This window comes from Oncorhynchus gorbuscha, linkage group LG10 (assembly GCF_021184085.1).
Source record: "Oncorhynchus gorbuscha isolate QuinsamMale2020 ecotype Even-year linkage group LG10, OgorEven_v1.0, whole genome shotgun sequence".
NCBI lineage: Eukaryota > Metazoa > Chordata > Actinopteri > Salmoniformes > Salmonidae > Oncorhynchus > Oncorhynchus gorbuscha.
This window is the reverse complement of record NC_060182.1, coordinates 43700633-43725295: the sequence shown is the minus strand read 5'-3', so window position 1 is coordinate 43725295 and position 24663 is coordinate 43700633. Positions and strand designations below refer to the sequence as shown.

Here is a 24663-nt window from a genome sequence, read left to right as displayed (position 1 = left end):
ACCTTTTACTCAGTACTTTTACTGAGTAAAAGGTCTGAATACTTATGTAAAACATTTCTAAAAACATTTATTGTACTTTGTCATTATGGGGTATTGTGTGTAGATTGATTTGGGGGGAAACAATTTCATCCATTTTAGAACAAGGCTGTAACGTAACAAAATGTGTAAAAAGTCAAGGGGTCTCAATCCTTTCCGAATGCACTGCATGCTCCCAACATTTGAATGGGTAAACCCAACCAACGTTTTGGCACGCAGTGCCTTCTTCAGTTTTGAGATTAAAACCTATTCATCTAGTTATATTGGTTGAAAATGAACTGTTTACATTCTAAGGGTGTTTCTTAGTGAAACATTATTCTTCGACATTGAAACAACATTGAAACAACATTGAGGGAATAGGATGCCCACACCCATGCTGAGAGGATTTGTTATGGACATCCTATCTTGGTGAGTCTGTCAGCCAATAAATCCAATTATCATCAGCTTCTGAAAGAGAAGAAATACAAGAATAAAAAAGCCTAGGGTCTCCATTACGTCTATTCCAGTTTTATCCACGATGTCTCTTCATATTTCAGGTTCTACTAGACTAAACAACATGACCGATAGGAGACTATCCTTTTTTTTTTACCTTTATTTATTTAAACAAGTAAATTAAGAACAAATTCGTATTTACAATAACGACCTAACACAAAATAGCCATGAGTACAGTAGACCTTGGTTAAGAAATACTTTTAAAAACATTTTTGCTGGGCTTGATTGAGCTTACCGAGCACAAAGGAACCAATAGCTTAGTTGCAAAACATCAGGCAATCCAGGCAGGCTAAAGCAAACTATTTAAAATAGTACATTTTGAACCCAGGTCTGGAGAACAGTGCATGAAGATTATTCAGAGAAGGTCCTCTTTTGGCTGTGAGCCACTTGGTCCTCCTCAACTTAATGTACATAATGCTGAAACCTTAAAACCACCCCAAAACAGAACTTATCAGCAGTGAGAGTACACTGAATGATTCATACGCTCTTTTAAGAGAACTTGAAACCATGGATCTATTTTGGGCTCCGCTTTATATGCACTACCGCCGCTGCTGCAGAGGGATTTAGAGAGGACTAAGTAGTTTGATATTTCTATTGGTTTTCCATGGATTTATTTTCTCTCTCTCTCTCTCTCTCTCTCTCTCTCTCTCTCTCTCTCTCTCTCTCTCTCTCTCTCTCTCTCTCTCTCTCTCTCTCTCTCTCTCTCTCTCTCTCTCTCTCCCTCCTCCCCAGTGATCTTTCTCATCATATGGAGACCAAGGTCATGCCTGATTGAAATATAATAGAAGTGTAGACATCTGGTCTAATACTGTGGGAAGTTAAATCTATTTTAATGGCCCTGCCGCAGTGGATTCTCTCTGATGCACTCCTCGCGGTTCAGTGACAGTAAATCACAATGTTCTCTTATTACCCTGACTGGAATGAGGGCATAGAGAGAGAACAATGAGGGATCCACACCATTTGTTTTTCTCTCCTCCCTCCCCCCTCCTCCCCCTCCCTCCATTTGCCATGGCTTAAAGAGAATGACATCACAAAAATAAAAATAAAGGGGGATTATGGCTAGGCTATTGTGCCATATGTGATTACCGGGGCTTCCACATTCCCTTGGGGGGGATGAGTGACTACAGGCTGACATCTTTTATTTATTTATGTGATTTCAGCAATAATGATTGGATGAAATAGGGAAGTGTGGTGCACCACAATACTAACCCTACAAATATGTCCAGATTTGTAGCTGAACTAACAAAGAGTTAATGGTGTGCTTCTTTTTCAGCTTCCTCACATTTCATTTTTGGGGTGTTTTTGGTCTGATTTCAAGCTCAACTCAAATAGGCCACACGCAGCTGTAATGGAGTGTGTGTGGGGGTCTTTTACCCAACTAAATTAGATCTATTTTGATGTGATATTTGAGGGAATTGCCAGTGGGGGGAGCAGGATGGAGGATAGCTCAGTCCCCATACCCCCCAAGCCCACCTGTCCTGACGGGATTGGACGGAGAAAACCGCCCGTTTTCAATCCACTTATCCCAGTTCTACCTGGCTGTCAGTCAGCCAGCTCTGAAATCTATCTTCTGCTCTTTTTCAATCTAGGGCTATTCATCGCCATCTATTGTATTACACTGGCTAGTACTGCTGATGCATCACCCCAATGGAGTTTCTTGTCATTTCAGAGCATGGTGGCTAGGTCAAGTGCTTCAACACACTGTCCTTCATCTATTTGACGATCATTCTGAAATACCCTTCAGCCATTTGTCCTCGCCATTAGTTGATGGGTGTCTTATTTGTCCTCCCTATGCTCAAGAGGCTCTTTTTGCCATTTGGCACTACTAGAATGTCGTGTTGTGTTTGAGTAACCTATCCTAACCCAAGTGTCTTCTTCCTATATCTATCTCTTATCTAGAGATGGCTGACATCTCTGTTTGTGCATCACAAGCTGCTGCACATCGCCAGAACAAGGCCGATCTGTTGTTTTCTCGACATGGCATATGGCTACTGGACCTGCTTTCAATAGATGCTATTTTTAGTAAAGATAGAGGGTGTTTGATTAAGCAAATGGAATACAGTATTCAAATATATCAAATCAGAGTGTTTACTGTAAATGTATGCTGTCAAATACTATCGTTAGTGTGTTTATCCGATAGTATTCAACATAGACATTAATGCATATAACCACTAGCGTTAGATTATCTCATGTGGACAGCCGACATGTACAATGGAACTGTAGAGAAGAGGGAGATATGTAGTGCCCTCGGAGCTTTACAAGCATTTGCTTAAATTTCACCTTTAATGGGAGGCCTAAGGTGGCGGAGTAAGGCTGAATCAACATTTGACATTTAGTTTTGACCCTTTTGTTTTATCCACATGACCTGAAAGACAGCAGATGTATGAATTATTTATCTGCGTTTGAAAATATTAAACTTGCTATGTCCTTGTTCCAGATTTGATCCCCAAGGACATGAAAGGACTTAAAACAATGGAAGGCCTGATTGTAAAATCGCCTCGTGCAGCATTCAAATCTTCAAACATGCATCCTACATTAGTTACATTTTATCTTGGAGAAGAAATTGTCTGAAATACATGATGTTGTTCGGATCAAAGCTAGATGAAATGCATGGAAAGCTTAGTTTTGTTGAGCATTTGAAAGTGGTGAATCCATGTAAGAATAAGTGTTTCTTAACAACACAATAGCCAATATCCGTGACACAAATATCTCATTGAGGCTGTAGGCTATGAGGAAAGTAGAAAATGGTCATAAAATGTCTTAATAAATATACAGTAAGCTTTGACAAAACATACATTATTCCTCCAATACCAACCAGGCCTACTGGAAGACACAATCGGAGGCCAACAAAACTGAATAGAGACCCCAAAAATGTATAGGGTGTTCTGTAGACAGTTATTTGAGGGTATGGTCTGCCCAAATGACATCCTTGAAAATGCTTGCCAAGTTACTTATTTGTCTCTTGTCAAGAAATCCTAAGATATATAGTACAAGAACGTACAATATTTATCTCACTTATTAGACATAACTACAGCTGTCCTTGAAAGTTTTATGAGAAGTGCAATTCCAATGGACTAAGTAGAAAATAAATGGAGGTTAATAGTAACCTGTTATGTGCGAAAAAACAAGCTCTCCCTGACGTTGGATATAGCAATAGTAGCGAACATCCGCACTAAGAGCATCCGGCACCAAGATAATCTTCATGTAAAGTGTATGTTATTATGGAAACATAAAGAAAAAACAGTATTTTGAACTCAATTTCCCATTGAAAGGAAAACGGAAAACATTTCAGCCTAATGTAGGTTTATGTCTCTTTTTCCTTGCTTACAATGTTCTATTATAAAGGAGTTTTATCTTGGTTCCATGCACCAACATAGCCGGATGGAGCATGCCTGATTTTCCTCAGTATTTCTTGCCATTTGTTTGCTAAAAGTATTTGTTTGCAAGATAAATGGCTGCTCTGACAGGCGAGATGACAGCCTACACGAAGATGATATTGAATTGATTTCTGAAATGTTGCAGAACGGACTGCTTGATGTGTACCGTGAGACATGAATCATACAAATTCTATTAAAAAGCTCTTGAATGGCTGACACTGGAATATTACTTGTGATGATTAACTTTCCCCAGTCATTATAAAGGGAGTCAGCATCAGATTGCCTCTGACAAAATTGCTTTTCATTCCCTGGTGAATACCTTCGGTGTGCTTTTGAGAGTGCAAAACCATATTTCTCAGCACAATATTATGTCAAGATAGCCCTTGGAGATACCACAGTGAGGCTTCTTCCTGTACCACCTGATTTACATTTGCAGAATCATAAGAAAGTATTTCACCTTGTTGTGATGTCTGGAGAGAAGAGGTCATTTATTGACCCTAGATACAGCTCATAACATGGAGACTATGTCAGGGGGATTTGGTCAATTCCATCTCAACCCAATTCAGTTAAGGAATTTGATTGAAATCCCAATGTGAATCATAACATTGAGGAATGTTGTGAGGATTTTCTATTTAAAATTCAATGAGTTAAAAGGAATAGACCCCAACCGGTGTTGCTAGTGTTCTATGAGTAAAGCTTTGTTTGGGTTCTTCATTAATAAGCCATTAACCTTTAAGAGAAATGAGTTTCTTCATCACAAACACATTTCTTTCTTTGTACATTATCTTGCTTTCTGGACTGACACGGAGGCACCCAAGGCAGCGAGAGCGTTACATTCTGCATTACAACACGCTATAGGATTGATTTTAAAAGCTGATTGAGCACATCAGTGTTGGTGATTAAACCAGGATCACTATATTACTGTTTTGCTACATAGTTAAGCATATGCAGTTTGCTTTTCAGGTTAATTAATTATAGTTTAATCTCCTTCTAATAGATGACCATAATTAGTGGCTTCATGTCTGATGGCATTTGCTGATGTGTTTGATTTCAATATCTCAACTCCTATGGTCTACACACTTGCCATCTCACTCCATTTTATCGTCAGTGAGCAAGATTTCCAATGTGTTTGTCACAAATGGTAAATAAACGAACTTGAACTTGAACTTGAAACCTGTCCTGTCATCTTGTCCCCATTCTCAGAACTACTCCAGTCAAGGCCGAGGAAACAACAGCGGAGGAGGAGGGGATGAAGACTACGAGATCCCCCCCCATCACACCCCCCAACCACGCTGACCCCTCTCTGCTTCACCTCATGGACCCCGAGTCGGGCTACACCTTCCACTCACTGCCCCACAATGGCCTGCTCAACCCCTATTCCTACCCAGAGCTGCCTGCTGCCCTCATGATGTCCAATATGCTGGGCCAGGATAGCCATCTTCTCTCAGGGCATAATATGCACTCGGTAAGATTCACCAGTTACAGTACTTCTCCTAGGATTCAATTCCATTTTTTTTGTTATTTTCAGCGTGGCTTTATAAAGGGACATGTTATTGTTTTAGAACAGGGATACACACTTGTTTTAATTAGCAGGAGTGCGGAACAAAAGCTAAGGAGATCCCAGCAGACACATGCACCATTTATGCTTTTACACATTCTTCTTTTTTGTGACAGTCTCCGTCATATCTATTCAATCACAACACTCAAAAATATTTGACTCCCTCAAAGTGAGCACAGAAAGAGAGCAAAGAGCTGTACAGTACACATCTCATCTGCTCTCTGATTGGTAAAAGAGAAAAGGGGGTCTTGGAGGAGAAAAGAGAAGGGTTCTCCCTTGTCAGCTACTTTTATCTTTCAAAATGATGCAGAGGACGTCCATTCCAACCCCAGTAAGCGACTATTTCATGTGTTAAACATGGTTCACACTGAGCAAACACCCCTGGCGTACACATTCAAGTCCTTTAATCATAGAATCGAACGAGATGAATTATAAATGGCCCGCGTGTGAATAATTCAGCGTTATATACTTTCATCTGACACAAATATAACTTCTGGGTCATAAATATTCATGCTTTAATGTGAGTATCCGTGGCATTTATCCTTGGTTAATCAGGTCTTGTGTGATTTCGGGAATCAAAGTACATTTTATGTGTGTGGCAGAGAGTGTGCCATTTAAAGTCAGACTTGGGCTTAACCTTTTCACATGTGAGTTCCAAATATCTCTGACGGTCACCCCAGCTTGACTTGTTTTATGCACGAGATGTCAGAAGGAACTCACTGTTCCAAAATGTGATTGTTATACAATAGGACACTTAACACGCGCTGCCTGCTAACACGCGCTGCCTTAAAATTTTATTTAACATTTTGAATTGAGGTGTGTTCCGCCTCCTCATTAATTCACATAGAAGTATCCAATTTCAGTGTTGCAGACAATTTATGTTTGAGGCTTTACTGAGACGGACAAACCTCTCTCTTCGAGGAGAGCTCAAGCACTTCCACCAATGTTTCCGCAGATCAAGTATGCAGACATTAGCACAGTCTTGCACAAATTGGCATATTTTCTGGCTGGCGCTCCCATTACCTTCCTTGTTGTTTTCCTTAGAAATAATAACTTTGGACGTGTGTGCATTCATATCAAAGTAAGTGCCTTATTTTCTGTATATCGTGTTGTCATTTCCACTGTAACATACAGTATGTATGTATGTATGTACAGTACCAGTCAAATGTTTGGACACACCTACTCATTCCAGGGTTTTTCTTTATTTAAAAAATATATATTTTCTACATTGTAGAATAATAGTGAAGACATCAAAACTATAAAATAACACATATGGAATCATGTAGTAACCAAAAAAAGTGTGAAACAAATCCAAAGCCACCCTTTGCCTTGATGACAGCTTTGCACACTCTTGGCATTCTCTCATCCTGCTTCATGAGGTTGTCACCTGGAATGTGCTTAGTGGGACTATCATATGTTTTTCAACAGGATAATGACCCAACACACCTCCAGGATGTGTAAAGGCTATTTGACCTAGAAGGAGAGTGATGAAGCGCCTCATCAGATCACCTGGCCTCCACAATCACCCAACCTCAACCCAATTGAGATGATTTGGGATGAGTTGGACCGCCAAGTGAAGGAAAAGCAGCCAACAAGTGCTCAGCATATGTGGGAACTCCTTCAAGACTGTTGAAAAAGCATTCCAAGTGAAGCTGGTTGAGAGAATATCAAGAGTGTGCAAAGCTGTCATCAAGGCAAAGGGTAGCTACTTTGAAGAATCTAAAATCTAAAATATATTTCGATTTTTTAAAACACTTTTTTGGTTACTACATGATTCCATATGTGTTATTTTCACCTTTGAATGAGTTGGTGTGTCAACTTTTGACTGGTACTCTATGTATGGAGCATAGTGTATTTACAGTTTTATTCACGTTTTCAAGTACTGGTGACAAATAATGCAATCTTATTATTGCATAGGTTATAATGGACACTTATGATGTGTGTAAAATATATTTTTTGAATGTTCTACTGATTATAATGAGCTTATGCTAAGCTATTTGCCAGCGATGTGTGGTACCATGTTTGTTGACATTACACAATACATTCTATTTGTCACGTAATTGTCTGTCAGACAAAAGATGTTATAATGAGGTGAAGGTTAAACGTCCAGAGGTGAATGAAGGGAAGTGAATGATCGTAGACGACACCTCCCCTTCAACATGCATACTGTAAACAGACGAAACTCCTCGTCTCCTCTTTGGTTGACGCGAAAAAACATATGCAACACGCACAAACTAGCATTCTCGGATTACTTTCGATTTCTAGGAAGTGTTTTACTCAATTATTTCGATCAATGCTGAGCTCACCCATGATGTGATGAATTATAAATAGTAATTGCTATTAGCCAATTCATATTGTGGTTTCTGACAGCAGGGAGTTACCTAAATATGACCCTAGGACTATTGTAGCCTACATTTTCCGGTTTGGATGATAGTGTATGTTGTCGCTACTTCTGTGAATGTCTGAACATTGCATCCTGTCACGCCTGCTCCTGCCTCCCTTCTCTGGAGCTCAAGGACACCAGGCTGCCCTTCATTACGCACACTTGTCACCATTCATTATGCACATCAGTGCTCATTGGACTCACCTGGACTCCTTTACTTTGATGATCGACCCTCTATATCTGTCTGCTCCTCAGTTTGTTCCCCATGTCAGCATTATTGTCGTTTTGTTTCCCCCTGTCCAGACGCTGTCTGTATTCTGTTCCTGTCTGTGTTTCATTAAATGTTCACTCCCTGTACTTGCTTCTCGTCTCCAGCGTTGTTCCTCACACATACAAAAATAAACTGGTCACATTCAGGACATAACTTTGTAAGGACTGTGTTTGTGCAAAATGGTTCTGTAAAAAAACAGTGTGGCTTGCTCAAATGCTGACTGTTGCATCAATCGAAGCTGGACGTTCTAAATAAGCGTTCCAATCACACGGGTTTGAGCGTACGCTGCAGGGACCACTGTAGAATGATCACTCCCATTTTTTGGAATGTGTGAAAAGGTTATTAAGTCACTGTGTTGAACATACTAGTGAGATGAATATAGCTGGTGCCATGGAGATGTACAGTAATGTAGTACATAATGTGCAAGAGTATTTATGTGTTTATTTATTTCGTTATACATTTGGCGGTGTTCAGAAAATTATTTGGCTACTATTTTTTCATAGCAAATACAGCTTTAATTGATACAATTGGTGTGAGGCTGGTGACGGAGGTGTGTGTGTGTGCGTGCATTTGGGCGTGTTCATGTTCATGCCTTATGCGCACAAACATGTATGGGAGAAAGCAGCTCCCTTTTCTTCTTGGTGTAATAGGCCAATAACAATTCCGTAAGAAAGACAGTCCTGGTTTTTAAACAGCTTTCGATTCACCTTTGCAATTATTTATTTTCAAATAGTCCTTCAGGGTAATGTTCCATTTTCTTATTTCACACCCCCTTTTCTCATAAATGAACCGTCATTGCCATAAATCACTGCAAACAGAGACTTGCACACACCGTGAAAGGTCCAAAGATTTATGTAACACATTCATGTTTTCCACTTCCTCATTTTAGTACTACTCTACTGGAGCCTGGCTAATAATAGTGACTATTAATATTTCCTGTTGCCTAGCAACCCGAGCAAGTACTAGCTTACGCTGGAAAAATAGATGACCGATAAGGGGAAAAAATTCAATTCATTTATTATCTTTGGGGACAAGAGAAGCTTATTTCTCAGGCTGAGGCATAGAAAAGTAAGCTGAAATATCTTAAAGGAATTGAAGATGAGGTTATTTCATTCCATTAAGACAGGATGTTGCATTTGACGTTTTTCCTATGATGTCAATGAACCTTAATTTCATGCCAATAAAAGCGTAATAGACAGATTCAATTCATATTTCTGTCATAGGCACTGCACAGTATTTGTGATTTAGGAACGTACTCTATAAATAAGGCAGAATGATAGGTTTTTGCAAAGTGGGGAAATGTGAAAAAATAAAGGTACCCCTAGTATTCGATGTAAGGGATACACTGATCATAATATGATAATAATAATAAATAATAATATATGCCATTTAGCAGACACTTTTATCCAAAGCGACTTACAGTCATGTGTGCATACATTCTACGAACCTAATTTTGTGTCCATTGTTTTCTTCCATTTTAGCTGTAGTTTTTTTTATTCAACAACAATGCCTCAAGGATACATTTCATATCAGAAATGATAACTATCTTATGCTGTATGTAAACTCCCTTACAAATACAAGCTCAGCTGGAGCAATAGATATTGCTCATCTCCGGGGAAGATGTTACTTGTTTTAGTACAACATTTAGCCTAAGGCTAAAGCTCAGTAAAATTCTTTCTGCTTAGGGATCCTCTTTTCCATCATGCATCTCATGGTCTCCAATCACACAGCAAACGGTTAAAGGGATTGTTCAGAGAAATTACATTTTCTTAATGTTTGTTTTCTTACCCTGAAAGCATTATTTTGGACAAGGAGTGATCTGCAATCCCCTTTCTTTTGTTTAACTAGCCACCATACTGTATATATACTGTACATATCTACATATGTCGTTTTGCTGAACTATCCCTTTAAGGCATTAAAGTATTGTGAGCAGTAGATCTGACCATGACCATGACCATGACCATTTTCAGAAATGCGATATTAGCCCACTTGTTCAGTTTTTGTTGTAGTTGTCTAAAATAGCACATCTTGTTTTTACTGCGAGTAAAGTATGTCACAAATATCTTAGATCTCTGATCACTGGTGGAGCACATGATAATAGTAATACCCTTGCTCTCTCCATCAGAATCCTCTTCTGTCTTCCTCTGAATTCATCTCATTTTTGACAGCCTCCTCCCTCTCAGTTCATTCTGACTGCTCTGAAGGCAGAAGTATTAGCTGCTAAATCACAGGATGACATGTGCAGTAGATGGAAAAATGGGCTTGAAGCAATGATGAGAAATAGTTATATTTAGGTATTTAAAAGCTACGTTGATGTGATTGTTTACATGATATATAGCTTGGACTTAGATATAAAAGTAGTGGTATGTTTTATGATGGTTCAAAGGAATTCATGTTACAATAATTATTAAGATACTGCATGTTTATTCAGAATATTTCATTTATATAGAGACTTTTAATCTAAGCCTGCAATGCATTTACAATGCAATACAATGCATTTGCATTTAGTAGCTAACACCAAGCTGCTAATTACAATAATGACATATCATAAATGTGGTTAAACTGCTAGCAAGATAAGTTCCCATAACACGAGGGAATGGTTTTGATATGTTATCCTTGATTAGACACATACAGTGGCTTGCCATTGTTAAAGTCAGCAGCTGATGGGTTTTCTAGAGGTTCAGACGGCAGTAGCCAATAGAGTATAGGCTATGGACATGGGTCCAACATCAGCTTATAGTGGTGTGCTCATAGCCATCATTGGTCCAATAGGTGCTTGCTGGCTGGATAATGTTTTATAAGATGGTTAGGTGTTTAGCCAAGTGTGATATCTAAGGCCAGACAGACACATAGTTTGGATGGGACATTGAACAATGCATCATTTCTCCAAGTTGGATGGAGCGCTCATTATGCCTGCATTTAAAAACCCTATCACAGCTAGCTCTCACTGTCAATGTTGCCTGCTCCCCTCAGTCTGATACTGTGGGGGGGCTTTATGTTTGACAGGCCCCCAGATCCCCGAGCCTGGCTGGTCTGGCTCATTTTTTGCGAGAGGGGAGATGGGAGTGAGAAATGTCTCTTTGAAAAAGAGGAGGGAATTCCCTGGCAGGTGGTAATGAGGGTTGAGGAGGGGCCCGAGCACGTCGCCGATGAGAACGCCGGCACATTTAAATTTGGAAACTGAACGCCTGCCGATATCTCATTATAAGCGTAAATGAGGTTGGTTTGGGGAAAAGCTCAGCCAAATCTGCAAGTTCATGTAGCAAGATTTGTTCAATCTTGTTAAACATGTGGCGCGACATAGTTATTTTTGGCAGGGTGCATCTGTTACTAGACCACAGGCTGGCCATATTCAGGACTCTCCCTGTTGTCTAGATACTGTCAATGTGGGTTATTGTTAGAATATGAATAGTTTCCAGGTTGCTTCCGAGTGCCGCAGCGGTCTAAGGCACTGCATCATACTGCTGAGACGTCACTTCAGCCGGCCTGTGACTGGGTGCCCCATAGGCCAGGGGCTTTCCTTGGCAGTATTGTCCCAACCGTCACCTCTCCCGAGCCCGTTGGGGAGTTGCAGCGATTAGACAAGATCTTAACTACCAATTGAATATCTTGAAATTGAGGAGCGAAATGGGGAAAATAAATAAATACAAAATAAATAAAATGAATAAAGAATATGAATAGTGTCCAGTTTGCATTACTGTTGTGATGCAAATCTAATGTTATGTTCAGACTGTTGAAGGCCATACTTGCTTAATCAATATAAAAAATGGTTGACTATGCTCCTATGCAATAATAACATATTAAAGGGATAGTTCACTCGTATTACAAAATTACTCATAACCCTGAAAGCAGTCTAGGAGACAAGGAGAAATAGCAATCCACGCTTTTCATGTGTTTACCTAGCCACTGTAACCAATAGTTAACATAAGCTTTTTCTTAGCAAATATCAATGGAAGTAAATGTTCAGAATGTTTCAAATCACATGCCCAAGCATGGATAACTATCTCTCCTTCTCTATAGACTGCTTTCAGGGTAAGTAAACAGGTAAGCAATTCTTACATTTGGATGAAATATCACTTTTTTACTCTGGATGTTATACAGTAGAGAATACCATTGATGGACATCCATCTTTTTGTCAAATGAAACAACCACAACAAAAACATTCCACCTGTAGCTAAAAAAAAGTGATTTATATACAAATTACAGACCTCTACATGCTTTGTAAGTAGGGAAAACCTGCACAATCAGCAGTGTATCAAATAGTTGTTCTCCCCACTGTAGAAAGCGAAACAAGATGTCACATCTATTCCAGTTGAAGGCAACAGTGCAGGCAGGTCATATGAGATGTGTCTCAGGCCTGCCCAGACTGTATGGTAGAGAGTTCATTGCTTTCTTTAAAGCCAGTTTTAGATCTACACAAAGTGTTAGTTTTGAAAGTGTCTGTGGTTGTTTGTTTGTGTTTTCACGATACATTTTTGTCTGACTCACTGACTGTTATAATGTTATGTGAGCTTGACTTCATTTTATTTCATTTAATATGATAAAAGACATGTATTTTGCGTCACTTGGCATTTTAGACAGACAGGATAAAACAGCACCACCATTTTAAAAGCAGCAACACAAAAAACATATTGTTGGCTGCCATTATTTACAGATTCATAGTGAGTATATGGAAGGTGAATCAAATGTTTATGGTCAGAATTAGCCAATCAACATATTATTCAAATCAGTATGTGATTATAAAAACATTAATGGTCATATTCAAAGAGCATAACCTCAAGAATACACTGATTACATTTGTGGCTAAAATGGACTAATTCTGCTGTTTGAAGTTAAGTAAGCAATGAAGTCTCCACCATACAGTCTGGGCAGGCCTGAGACACATCTCATATGACCTGCCTGCACTGTTGCCTTCAACTGGAATAGATGTGACATCTTGTTTGGCTTTTTATATAAATCACTTTCTTAGCTACAGGTGGAATGTTTCGTTGTTGTGGTTGTTTCATTTGACAAAAAGATGGATGTACACAATGGTATTCTCTAGTCAACAGGTTGTGAGCAATACAGTTTGTCTTTCTGAAAATAATACAAATATCTTATTAAAGAAAGTGTTTAATAAAAGTCCATATTTGCTTTGAGAGGCTTATTATTCATGGATGAGAGTGAAGTAATGAAGAAGTGTATTGAAGGATTGAACATAAAAAACAAATGAGCAATTATTGCAGCTCATGAATATCCATGCTGCTAATTCAAATAACCTTAGGCAACTGTTAAGGCTAATGAATATTTAAAACAGCATGGTCGTAGAGTTTTTGAAAATTGCATTAGCTGACTTTCTAAGATGTACAAGAGTGAACAATTGAATCTGGAGAACCGCTTTTAATCATGTTGAAAAAAGTTCTGCTGTTTCATGTTGCAGTGCATAATAGTTCCAGAACAGTAAAGTACTAATATTCTATCATGGAGAGAAGACCCAAAACAAGGAAAATAGTACTTACTATTTAATATAACTAACATAAACCTCATACATTTCTAATACCAATATCCAGAAATCTAGGGCAGAGGGAAGGCATGGACTTAACAGATTGGGACACACTCCAAACAGACAAAACATGTTGCTTTTCTACGCTAGTCTGAAGAGGGGAACCTGCTTACAGTACACATCGACAGTGGGACAAATGGGCCATTTGCCCACTTAAAAGGGGCTCGCTATTTCCTTTGAAGGATCAGCATGGTGAGCTCGTCCTCGATCGCTAGGGCGACGCTAATTAAGCCTAGCACACAGCGAACCTGTGGGGGATAATGTCCCATTATCAGAGTCATTTGATTCAATGAAATGCGTTGTGATTCTACAATAGCAGCCGCGGCCCCATGCACGAGGAAGCCATTACTCTCACCCAGAGAGCGACTGTGGTTCGGGTTAAGAGTCAGTTCTCAAGATTAGGCCCTACTACCTACTTTCACCAGCGCGTTCGCTTAACACAGCTGCTTTAGGCCTGCAAGCAAGAGAGGGTGTAGCACACATAGGCCTACAATACAACCAGTGACACTTCATTTGAAGGGACTTCATAACACATTCATAACCCATACATAACATTTTCATTAGCAGTACATGAGCATTTCTTTATCCCAACAACCGCAAGTTAATATTTACCTTATGTCTCAGTAACGTCACTTGTCCTGCACATCCTTTGGGGCGAAGAAGTGAAGATTATAGAGCTAGAATAATGAGAGAGAATAACAGGCCTGAACTCTGAGCCACAGAACCAGTTGCTCATTTTCCTGTTTTAACCAAAGAACATTGGAGACAGACGGAAATGTTATTCTTAGATACACTGTCTTACAATATATATTTTTTTATTATAATTTGATTTATAACTCGCTATGTGTTTCTCTTTCTTTTGTGAAATCGAGTTTGAAAGAGATCCAAATGTTTGGTGTGGTGCTACACTAGTGAAGTGACTTTGACACCCCTTTATCATCTAGTCTTTTCGTATGAGACAATGCACGTCAGAGGCCAAACAAAGCCTGTTGCTCTGACAATACCCCACCCCCTCCTCACAATTAGCATATAGTACCTATGGCAACCAGCTGCCATCATAATAGCCTGTCTCGTTATGTTTGGGCACCATCGCTGTACCATCAGCAGGAAACGCAGAGAGAAAGAGGCTAGGTATGAGACTTACTGGCAGAGCATGTTGCATAAGGTGTGCACATGGAGGAGATTATGGTTGTGACTAAGCTCACTGATGCTCTTCTCAGGAAAATACTGCTTTTTTTGTTGAACATAACCCTTGACTTGAATTAATGGGTTACGGCAGAATCTCAAATCAGCTTGGCTTTCTGCATAAGCAGTTAGCTTCTACTGTACATGGGCATATGTCAAGCCTTGTTTAGTAGGGAAGCCATTGCTGATTTCTAAGGACCTCCTGATTACCTCCTGAGTCTTTCTAAACCACAATGCATAGCTTCAGTCTTTACATATATATTCTATCAATTTAAAAGTAGTTACATTTTAACTGAAGGCTAGTTACAGTACAGTGCATTAGGAAAGTATTCAGACCCCTTGACTTTTTCAGTCTATTATTTTTACAGTCTTAAAGTGATTTAAAACATCTCATCAATCTACACACAATACCCCATAATGATGAAGCAAAAACAGTTTTTTTGAAATTTTTGCAAATGTATTCAATATAAAAAACGGAAGTATCACATTTACTTACGCATTCAGACCATTTACACAATACTTTGTTGAAGCATCTTTGGCAGAGATTTATGCCTTGACTCTTCTTGGGTATGACGCCACAAGCTTGGCACATCTGTATTTGGGGAGTTTCCCCAAATTGTTCTCTGCAGATCCTCTCAAGCTCTGTCAGGTTGGATGGGGAGTGTCGCTGCATAGTTATTTTCAGGTCCCTCCAGAGATGTTCGACCAGGGTCTTGCTGGGCCACTTCAAGGGCATTCAGAGACTTGTCCCGAAGCCACACCTGCCTTGTCTTGGCTGTGTGTTAAGGGTCGTTGGAAGGTGAACCTTTGCCCCAGCCTGAGGTCCTGAGTGCTCTGGAGCAGGTTTTCATCAAGGATCTTTCTGTACATTGCCCCGTTCATCTTCCCCTCGATCGTGACTAGTCTCCCAGTCCCTGTCGCTGAAAAACATCCCCACAGCATGATGCTGCCACCACCATGCTTCACCGTAGGGATGGTGCCAGGTTTACTCCAGACATTACACTTGGCATTCAGGCCAAATAGTTCAATCTTGGTTTCATCAGACCAAAAAATGTTGTTTCTCATGGCCTGAGAGTCCTTTAGGTGCCTTTTGGCAAACTCCAAGCAGGCTGTCATGTGTGTTTTACTGAGGAGTGGCTTCCATCTGGCCACTGTACAATAAAGGTCTGATTGCTGGCATGCTGCAGAGATGGTTGTCCTTCTGGAAGGTTCTCCCACCTCCACAGAGGAACTCTGGAACTCTGTCAGAGTTACCATTGGGTTCTTGGTCACCTCCCTGACGAAGGCTCTTCTCCCCCGATTGCTCCGTTTGGCCGGGCAGCCAGCTCTCGGAAGGGTCTGTGCCTCGACCCAGTCCTGTCTCGGAGCTCTAACAGACAATTCTTCAACCTCATGACTTGGTTTTTGTTCTGACATGCACTGTCAACTGTTGGACTTTATATAGACAAGTGTGTTTCTTTCCAAATCATATCCACTCAATTTAATTTACCACAGGTGGACTCCAACTAAGTTGTAGAAACATCTCGAGGATGATCAATGGAAACAGTATACACCTCAGCTCAATTTCGAAGTCTCATAGCAAATGATCTGAAAAATTATGTAAATACAGTATTTCTGTTTTTAATCGGTTTTAGAATAAGGCCGTAACGTAACAAAATGTGGGAAAAGTTAACGGACCTGAATACTTTCCGAATGCACTGTATGTACTGTAAGTGTAGTTACCAATCCCCATTCAGCAAAGTGGCAGGATTAGCCTGTTGAAATTACATATTGTGCCTTAAAAAGTGGTAAGGCACTCTCCGGATATGTCATCTCAAAATGCAGTTGAATGCTCTGCGGAGTACTTTCCTTTTTTCTCTCCAATAGAACATAAAAGTTCCCCTATGAGTATAACTGCAGTTAGAGTGCAGTATAACTGCAGTTACAGTGCAGTATAACTGCAGTTATTCTGCAATTACTGCATCCAAAATACCACAGTCGACTGCAGTCACTGTACTTTTATGGAAATCTTTTTTTGTAAGGGTTGATTGATATATGAACAGGTTGTGGCTCGGTGATGACTCTGTTGCCTGACTTTCTGTTGCTGGCCATCTCTCCTGCTGGTCTGATGTTTACAGAGAAACATAGCAAAAGGCCAATAAAGGGTTTGAATTGTTCCATCAGGCTGTTGCTATGGAAATAGCCCAGCCGTGGTAGACCATTCATGTTTGACTAATTGTTTTTCTCTTCTTGTATTGCCACTCAGTCTGCAAAGCTCCGTTCAGAGGACCATGTCAGATAAAACAAAGAAATATAAATATAATCCAATACTCAGGGTTTCTTTTTTTTGGGAGGGGGGGGGACTGAATACCATTTTGAGTTGAAAACAATAATTATTCCCCCCCACCCCCTTTAAATTGCACGGTTGCGTCTACAGCAACCCACTGGGGCCAATTAGAACGCTAGCGAAGCCAGGAAGTGTGTGGCAGATGCTTTGCCACTCTATATAAAGAGTCGACCTGCAGGGGCCTCTCCAACATCTCGTTAGCGAAGTGTTAATGTAATTAGTTTTCGCTTAGGACTGTTTTTGCCACATTACCAAATACGAGTCCTCAACTTTAGTAATTTGTGCTGATTAGTTAGGTCCACCGCTGGGCGAGGCATTAGAAATATGAGACCCACCACCTGGATTCAGTCCTATGTAGCAAAATTTGAAAATGTGTTTTTTACATTGGATACAAGTGGAGACTCAGAGCTAGAAAACGGTATGTCATACACTGCAGTTGAGGAACAATGGGAAAGCAATTGTGGTTTGAAAGTTGATAAACTTGTAACCCCACTTTTGAGAAAATGGCCCTTGAATGTTTTGGTCCACCTACTAGAGAGCTCCTCTTTGTCTGCACCCATTCAGCAATTTTCACACCCTCTTAAGTCTTATCCCCACCCACCTCTTAAGGATTCATATGTGAGGCCATGTGCTAAACAGAATGAGTAGTGTAGTAAACAACCAAATATTTTAAGACTAAGAGTGTCAAAAGTAGTAGCCTACAATATGGAAAAACTCCAGGTAAAAATACACTTTATCTAGTCCTTGGCCTATATCCTAATCTTTGGTGCAGGTCATGTTGTTATTCACATTACTTGTCACTGGTAAACACACACTATATAAAATAAAATCAAAGTTTATTTGTCACATCCACAGGATACAGAATGTGTAAACAGTACAGTGAAATGGTTAATTGCATAGTAGCAATATCAAAACCAGAAAGTCTCCAGATTAAAATATTTGTATAAATATGTATAATTCCTAGATGATGCTTACCAAGACACGTGTCTAAATTGATGGGTCATGTGAAAGAAATGCTATAACCACCCCCAGACACAACTGGGTAACTTTGATAGATCATGTAATCATCTGGCGAAGTCTGTAGCTAGCTAGCTAAACAATGAACCAGGATAATCCCAACTCATACTACTACCAATACAAACATTGTCATAGCTGCAGCATGAATCTGCTGGTTGCTAAAGCTAACCAACTAGGTTCAATGTTATCTAGCTAACATTAGTCTATAACTAGCAATTATCCTGGCAAATTGATTTCTGCTTCACGGCAGACTGGAACAATTGAACTCAGTTTTGTTTGTAGCTACATGTTTGGCCACCATTGTGTCAGGTCACTCCTGTTCAAGTAGCCCATCACAATTCCAACAAATGTGTCGGTAGCACCTGCTAAATTCAGGGTATCAATGTTGTTCAGAAAAGTAGCAAACTTTTGTAGTTCTCGATGTCTAACATTATATCTTTCAAAAACACATCGGTAGAAAGGACTATGAACACATACTAAGCAGCTCAAGTTATAGACAGAAGCACGCTACATGGAACACCAATCCAAACTTATGTCCAGCCTATCCATTATCTCAGACAATCATGGCTAGCAGGAAGGTTCCTGCCTTTTTCTGTGGCTAATCTAACTGGGCTCGTAATTTACACATTTTATTCGTATTTGCAGATGGAATACACTTTTGTTATTAAGGAACATGAAAGTTCACGTGTTCCAGAAGGCATTTCTGCCCAAAAATGCATTTAGATTTTTTTTAAAGATGTTCAAATGCCTCTCCTGCGAAGTAGTGACGTGCGACATACGCCTAGCTTCCTGAAACCAGTTACATACCTCCTTAATATTGACAGTTGTTCATTGTTCATAATATAATAATATGCATGCCATTTAGAAGATGCTTTTATCCGTAGCGACTTATACAGCATATATTTTCATATTGGTGGCCCCATTGGGAATTTAACCCACAATGTTCACATTGCTAGTGCTATGCTCTTACCAACTGAGCAACACAGGACCAATCACTCATAATTTGAGATTTGGTTCATTTTTACCTGTTCAATTACCATCTTCATGGGAGGTTATTGGTCGGTGTTATGTCCAGTGTGCAAGTTATGTCTGTAAGTCTGTACCCGTTACCCAACCGGGAACAACGTTGATGACTATTGACTACTGAATATAGGCTTACATTAGGAGCATCATGCTCTGTGCAATCAGTCTCTGGTGATGTGATCAGACAGGGAGATGAGAAGGTTGTCTGACAATGAGAATCAGTTGACGTTTTTGAATTTGACACATCTCTGAACAAAATGTGATTGAAGAATTTGGCTTTTAGGTTTGAGGAAAAACAGTGTATTTTTTTCCCTCATAAATCATCAAGAGTTCTGAGGTTTTCAATGTCTGCCTTGGTTGCAATTTCCTGAGCCAATACCATAACATGAGCATTTACACTTCCTCTTCATAATTGTGTGGGCTGAACAGTATTTCCATTTGATTTGTGTGGTTCTCTGGACATATGCCTGGATATACTCAGGGTTACGACGTTCAGTCAGACTTATTACTTACAGATGGACAGTATGACAAGAGTTGAAACGGTTTCCAGATGTGTGTGGTTTATAGTTTAAGCATAAACATCAGTCTCTTGCTGGTATAGGTAGGGCTGGGAGGTTTTCCTTGTGACCATGTGACTTGACTAAGAAAAACATTGGACCTTATCTATAACCAGCAATAATTAGATAATGTAGAGTTGCAGAACGCACCTTGGGAGCATCCGGATCCTCTGTAAATGTAAACACATTGCGATCCGTCATCACAGTAAAGCAATGCCCATTTGGCTATTTATGGACCAACAAAGGCTTGGTCAACAGCTGCATGAAGCACTCCTCTTATAGAGTGTGCTGTTGGAAGGGTCTATTTTCCACAGACTTGAAGGCTTTGGTTACTGCCCTTACTTTTCTTGCTAGAACAGGTCACAGATTAGATTTTTTCCCTCCCCAGTCTTTAGTTGATGTTCGAGGATTTGTATTTAATAAGCTGAGCTGTGCTTGCACCGCTCAACCAGTCTTGCTGGCTGCAGCGTATAGCTCCCACTTGCATCAAGTACCTAACTGACTCCACTCACTCCAAAAAGCAATAGATCTTATTCGTCAGCTCTGTACTCTGCCCGTGGCGTGTATACATTCCCACCCATTTGAAATCGATACGCAGCACTTGGGAAATGTTTCAGGGATAACCTTACCTTTTCTGGGTTTCATTTTGCTTTTCATTTTATGTGTAAATATAGGTATGTGCTGGAGCCTCTGATTAAACAACCCCTCCCTTCCTCCCCATCTCTCTCTCTCTCTCTCTCTCTCTCTCTCTCTCTCTCTCTCTCTCTCTCTCTCTCTCTCTCTCTCACTTGCTCTATCTATCTGTCTCTCTCTCTCTCCCTCCCCCTCCCTCTTACCCCTCTCTCTCGTGTTTTGATAGTGATGCAGGTATCAGGCTGTCAAATCTAATCTCATCTTCTCTGTGCAGTGCTGTCCATTCAGAATTACAGCAACCACTCCCCCCTCTCCCTCTTCTCCTCTCTCCCTCTTCAAATGTCTGACAACAGCCATGCTGATTGTATGGGCCTGGGCCTGACACTTTCAAATACAGTCCTTGACTTGCAAACTGAAAATTTATTTATCGCCTATGTACCATTTTGTTATATGTTTATAGTGAAATGCAATAAGCAATTGGTGACCGTGTAGTGTAGTGGTTGGAGAGTGGCCATTACTATTTAGATCTGTAAACAAGACTGGATATATCTTCAGGTTCAGTTCATTTGAAAGACCATCTCGCTTTTCCATCTCAGTCCATGTTCCATTGAAGTGTCATTTCTTGTCTATCTAATGTAGCCAACTATCATTCTGAATACAGAGGGAAAATGAGAGAATTTCCTTTTTGTCTCTAGCAGTTCGCTTGTTTTGCCGCGCTTTCAATTTATAAATATAAATTATTTTTCCTGGAGATTATTTTGCTTTTCAGTTTGTCATTCCATTAGCTCTCCTCCAATTTATTCACCCTTCACATCAAAGGCAGAGGGGAACAGATGTCATTTCAAACGCTTTTTTTTTGCCTCATTGCATAAACGTGAGAGATTATTGTTTTTTTATGAAACCACACACTCATGGATTTAAAAAAATCAGTCTGTGGAATGGAGAGAGAGAGAGAGAGAGAGAGAGAGAGAGAGAGAGAGAGAGAGAGAGAGAGAGAGAGAGAGAGAGAGAGAGAGAGAGAGAGAGAGAGAGAGAGAGAGAGAGAGAGAGAGAGAGAGAGAGAGAGAGAGAGAGAGAGAGAAGGCATGGGTGCATTTTCAATTTGAATAGGGGAATCTTCTTTTGTTTCAATTCCACATCACATCCAAAGTTATATTCAAGTGACCTCTTTTCTTATACCCAAATGGTTTCTAAAACAATGACATTTCAAAGGCAATCATTTCTGTTTAGAAAGCAAAGTTAAAAGCAAGACAACCCCAGCTCTTAATCCCATGATAAGTATGCATGATGATTGTATGAAATGGGAATGCTTTTAAACATCCTAGAGTTGCCATTTGATAGTTGCTAGTCAAGTGATCATTCAGTATTCTTTCACATGGTTTGTGTCCCTGATTGCCTGTTAAAAAGAGAGCAGTATGGATTAATGTTTTTTTTTTACAGAGCATTTTCAAAGTACTTTTATTTAGTCAAATCTAACATTAACATGGCATTTTGGGATAAATTGATTGTATAGACTAATCATGTGACGGTGACCATGCCACCTGAAAAAAGCCCTGAAAATGGTCCCACTTGAGTCATGGGACAATCTGAATGCATGCATCATTCATTCCCATCTTTGTTTTTTATCCCCCTTTTCAATCTTTTCTCATCGCTGCAATTCCCCAACGGCCTTAGTAGGCAAAGGTCGAGTCATGCGTCCTCCGAAACATGACCCACCAAACCGCATTTCTTAACACCCGCCAGCTTAACCTGGAAGGCAGCCACACCAATGTGTCGGAGGAAACACCGTTCACCTGACGACCGGAAGTCAGCCTGCAAGCTCCCTGCCCACCACAAGGAGTCGCTAGAGTGTGATGTGCCAAGTGAAGCCTCCCTGGCCAAACCCGGACAACACAGGGCAGTGCACAATTGGCCCTATGGGAATATCTCGATGACTTCCGGTTATGACACAACCCAGGTCTGTAGTGACACCTCTTGCACTGCGATGCAGTGGCTTAGACCGCTGCACCACTCGGGAGGCCTCATTCCATCTTTCAATCATCTACTGTAGTTGATCATTATATATTCAGTCATTATGTAGGCTATCAAATGTGATTATTTTTCTTTATGTTCCCCAGGACTCAGGTTGCGGTGATCTTAATGGCACATCAAGTCGCAGTCACTTCTCCCTTCCATCCTCCATTAGCTACAGCCTCTTTCCACTAAATGTTTGAATTGCTTCCCTCTCCTCAAATGGTTGATGGGCTCTACTCACTTCAGGAGGAATGCAATTTCCATAAACAATCAGACTGAGGCTACGTTGACCTGGATTTGACTTCTTCGAAGCTTTATGTGCTAAATGACAGATGTATTCATATGCATTTGATTCACGTCGATGTCAAATATATGTACAAAAGCTGTACTTTACTGTGGAAAATATAGTATGATGGCCATTTATCATCATTCTTAAATAACCCAGCAGATAGTCCTTGAAATAAATTGTGATGTGCTTTTATTTATCCAACAAATTACTATTTAGAGCTGCAGTTTGACATTTGTCTACTCAAATCCTTTAGATAATCTCATCCCAGGAATATAGTTGTATTAATTAAATGCTCAATCTGGCCCACATACTATCATAGCCACCTAATCATCCCAAACTTATAATTGCCTTGCTCATCCTCTCTCCTCTCCCAAAAATGAAATACATTAAAAACAACAAACACACACACAAAGTCGAGTATAAAACAGCATGTAGAGTGAATGAGTAGTATAAAACAACATTTCATTGTGATAAGGTACTGCCTAGTGTCCTCCTCCAGACCACGGTACTCTGCCAAGTTTCTCTCCCTCAGAGGGTGTCCTAAAATGTTCACCATACTTTTGGGAGGTAGAGATACTGGGCTGAGGGTGAGTGTGTCCTAAAATGAGCTCCGCGGCAGCTTTCTGTCAGCCTCCATTCTCCCTTATCCTCAGCCAAATTGATTTGTTTTCTTTTTCTTCTCAGAAGAAGGGGGCTGTTGCTTTTCTCAGAACCCTCCTTTTCTCGTCCGCTCGTTATGTGTTTTTGTTTGTGGAGGAAATCGAGTAGTCCTGTTCCATCCATGTCGTATTTGTCAATAATAAAACAGTGTTGCTCTCTTTCCTTGTCGAGGATTTTCCCTACTAGAGGTGATCTTACCTGTCTCTCCACTGTCTCGATGGTGATACCATTGTGAGGACATCGGTTCTATAGTTCAGTTTCTTTCAGTAGTGTTGACCTTTCACATTTACAGCACCCCCCTTTCTACATAGACAACAACAAAATAAATTGAGCTTCCACAGACTAACCATAGAATTACAATAGGTGGAACCAACAACCGATTTCATTGAGATCCTTATTTGTTGGGAAAACGTTATGTGCATTTTTGCTTACAATCCTCACTCTCCCTTTCTCCCTCTTTCCTTCCTCCTCTCCTTCTTTCCTCCATCACCCCTCCCTTCCAGATAGGGGAGAAGCGGCCCTCCTCGGAGATGATGAAGCCCAAGCCCAAACCGCAGAAGAAGAAGAAGAAAAAGGACCCCAACGAGCCGTCGAAGCCCGTGTCGGCCTATGCCCTCTTCTTCAGGGACACCCAGGCGGCCATCAAGGGCTCAAACCCCAACGCCACGTTCGGGGATGTGTCCAAGCTAGTGGCCTCCATGTGGGACAGCCTGGGGGAGGAGGCAAAACAGGTGCACAAACACACACACATACACAGGTGTGTCTGCACAAATGCACGCGCACGATCACACACACACACACACACACACACACACAAACACTTAGACACACACACACACTCAAACACACATTGCTGAGTTACCAGTAGATGGAGCAAGTGCACTAACAGACATTCCAAGCCATTATATATAGTAATTAACAGAGCACAGTGCACAGAGATAGAACTCACCTTAATGAGCTAGTTCTGCTCTTTCTAAAGATAATCTATCCGTTTATCCCCGGTCCCTTGGCTCTCATTAAAAATATTTTATTTTCTACATTTAATTAGAGCCAAAGAGAAGAGCCTCCATGTGTCGCAGCAACTGTAGAAAAGTCATTTGACAGAAAAACCTGGCCAATGTCGATAAACACCCACTGTTTATTAAGCAATGGAGTACCCCCTTCAAACAGTTCTGAGAACAGCTGATACAGAGCAGAGACAATCTTGTTATAATCTAGAATGGAATATTATGTTTCCCCTATACTGTACTGTATTTTAGGGCAGGGTGCTAATTAAGTCACCTGAAGTGGCATCCACAGCT

The 24663-nt window shown here is 40.3% G+C and overlaps 1 protein-coding gene across 1 annotated transcript in view; it reads left to right on the top strand.

Moving 5' to 3' along the window:
• The window catches only part of LOC124046159 (TOX high mobility group box family member 2-like), a 141220-nt gene that overhangs the window by 93447 nt on the left and 23110 nt on the right, over positions 1-24663 (top strand). The window contains 3 exon segments of the mRNA XM_046366232.1: positions 5109-5171; positions 5173-5370; positions 23866-24093. Of these exon segments, the coding sequence (XP_046222188.1) occupies positions 5109-5171; positions 5173-5370; positions 23866-24093 (489 nt within the window).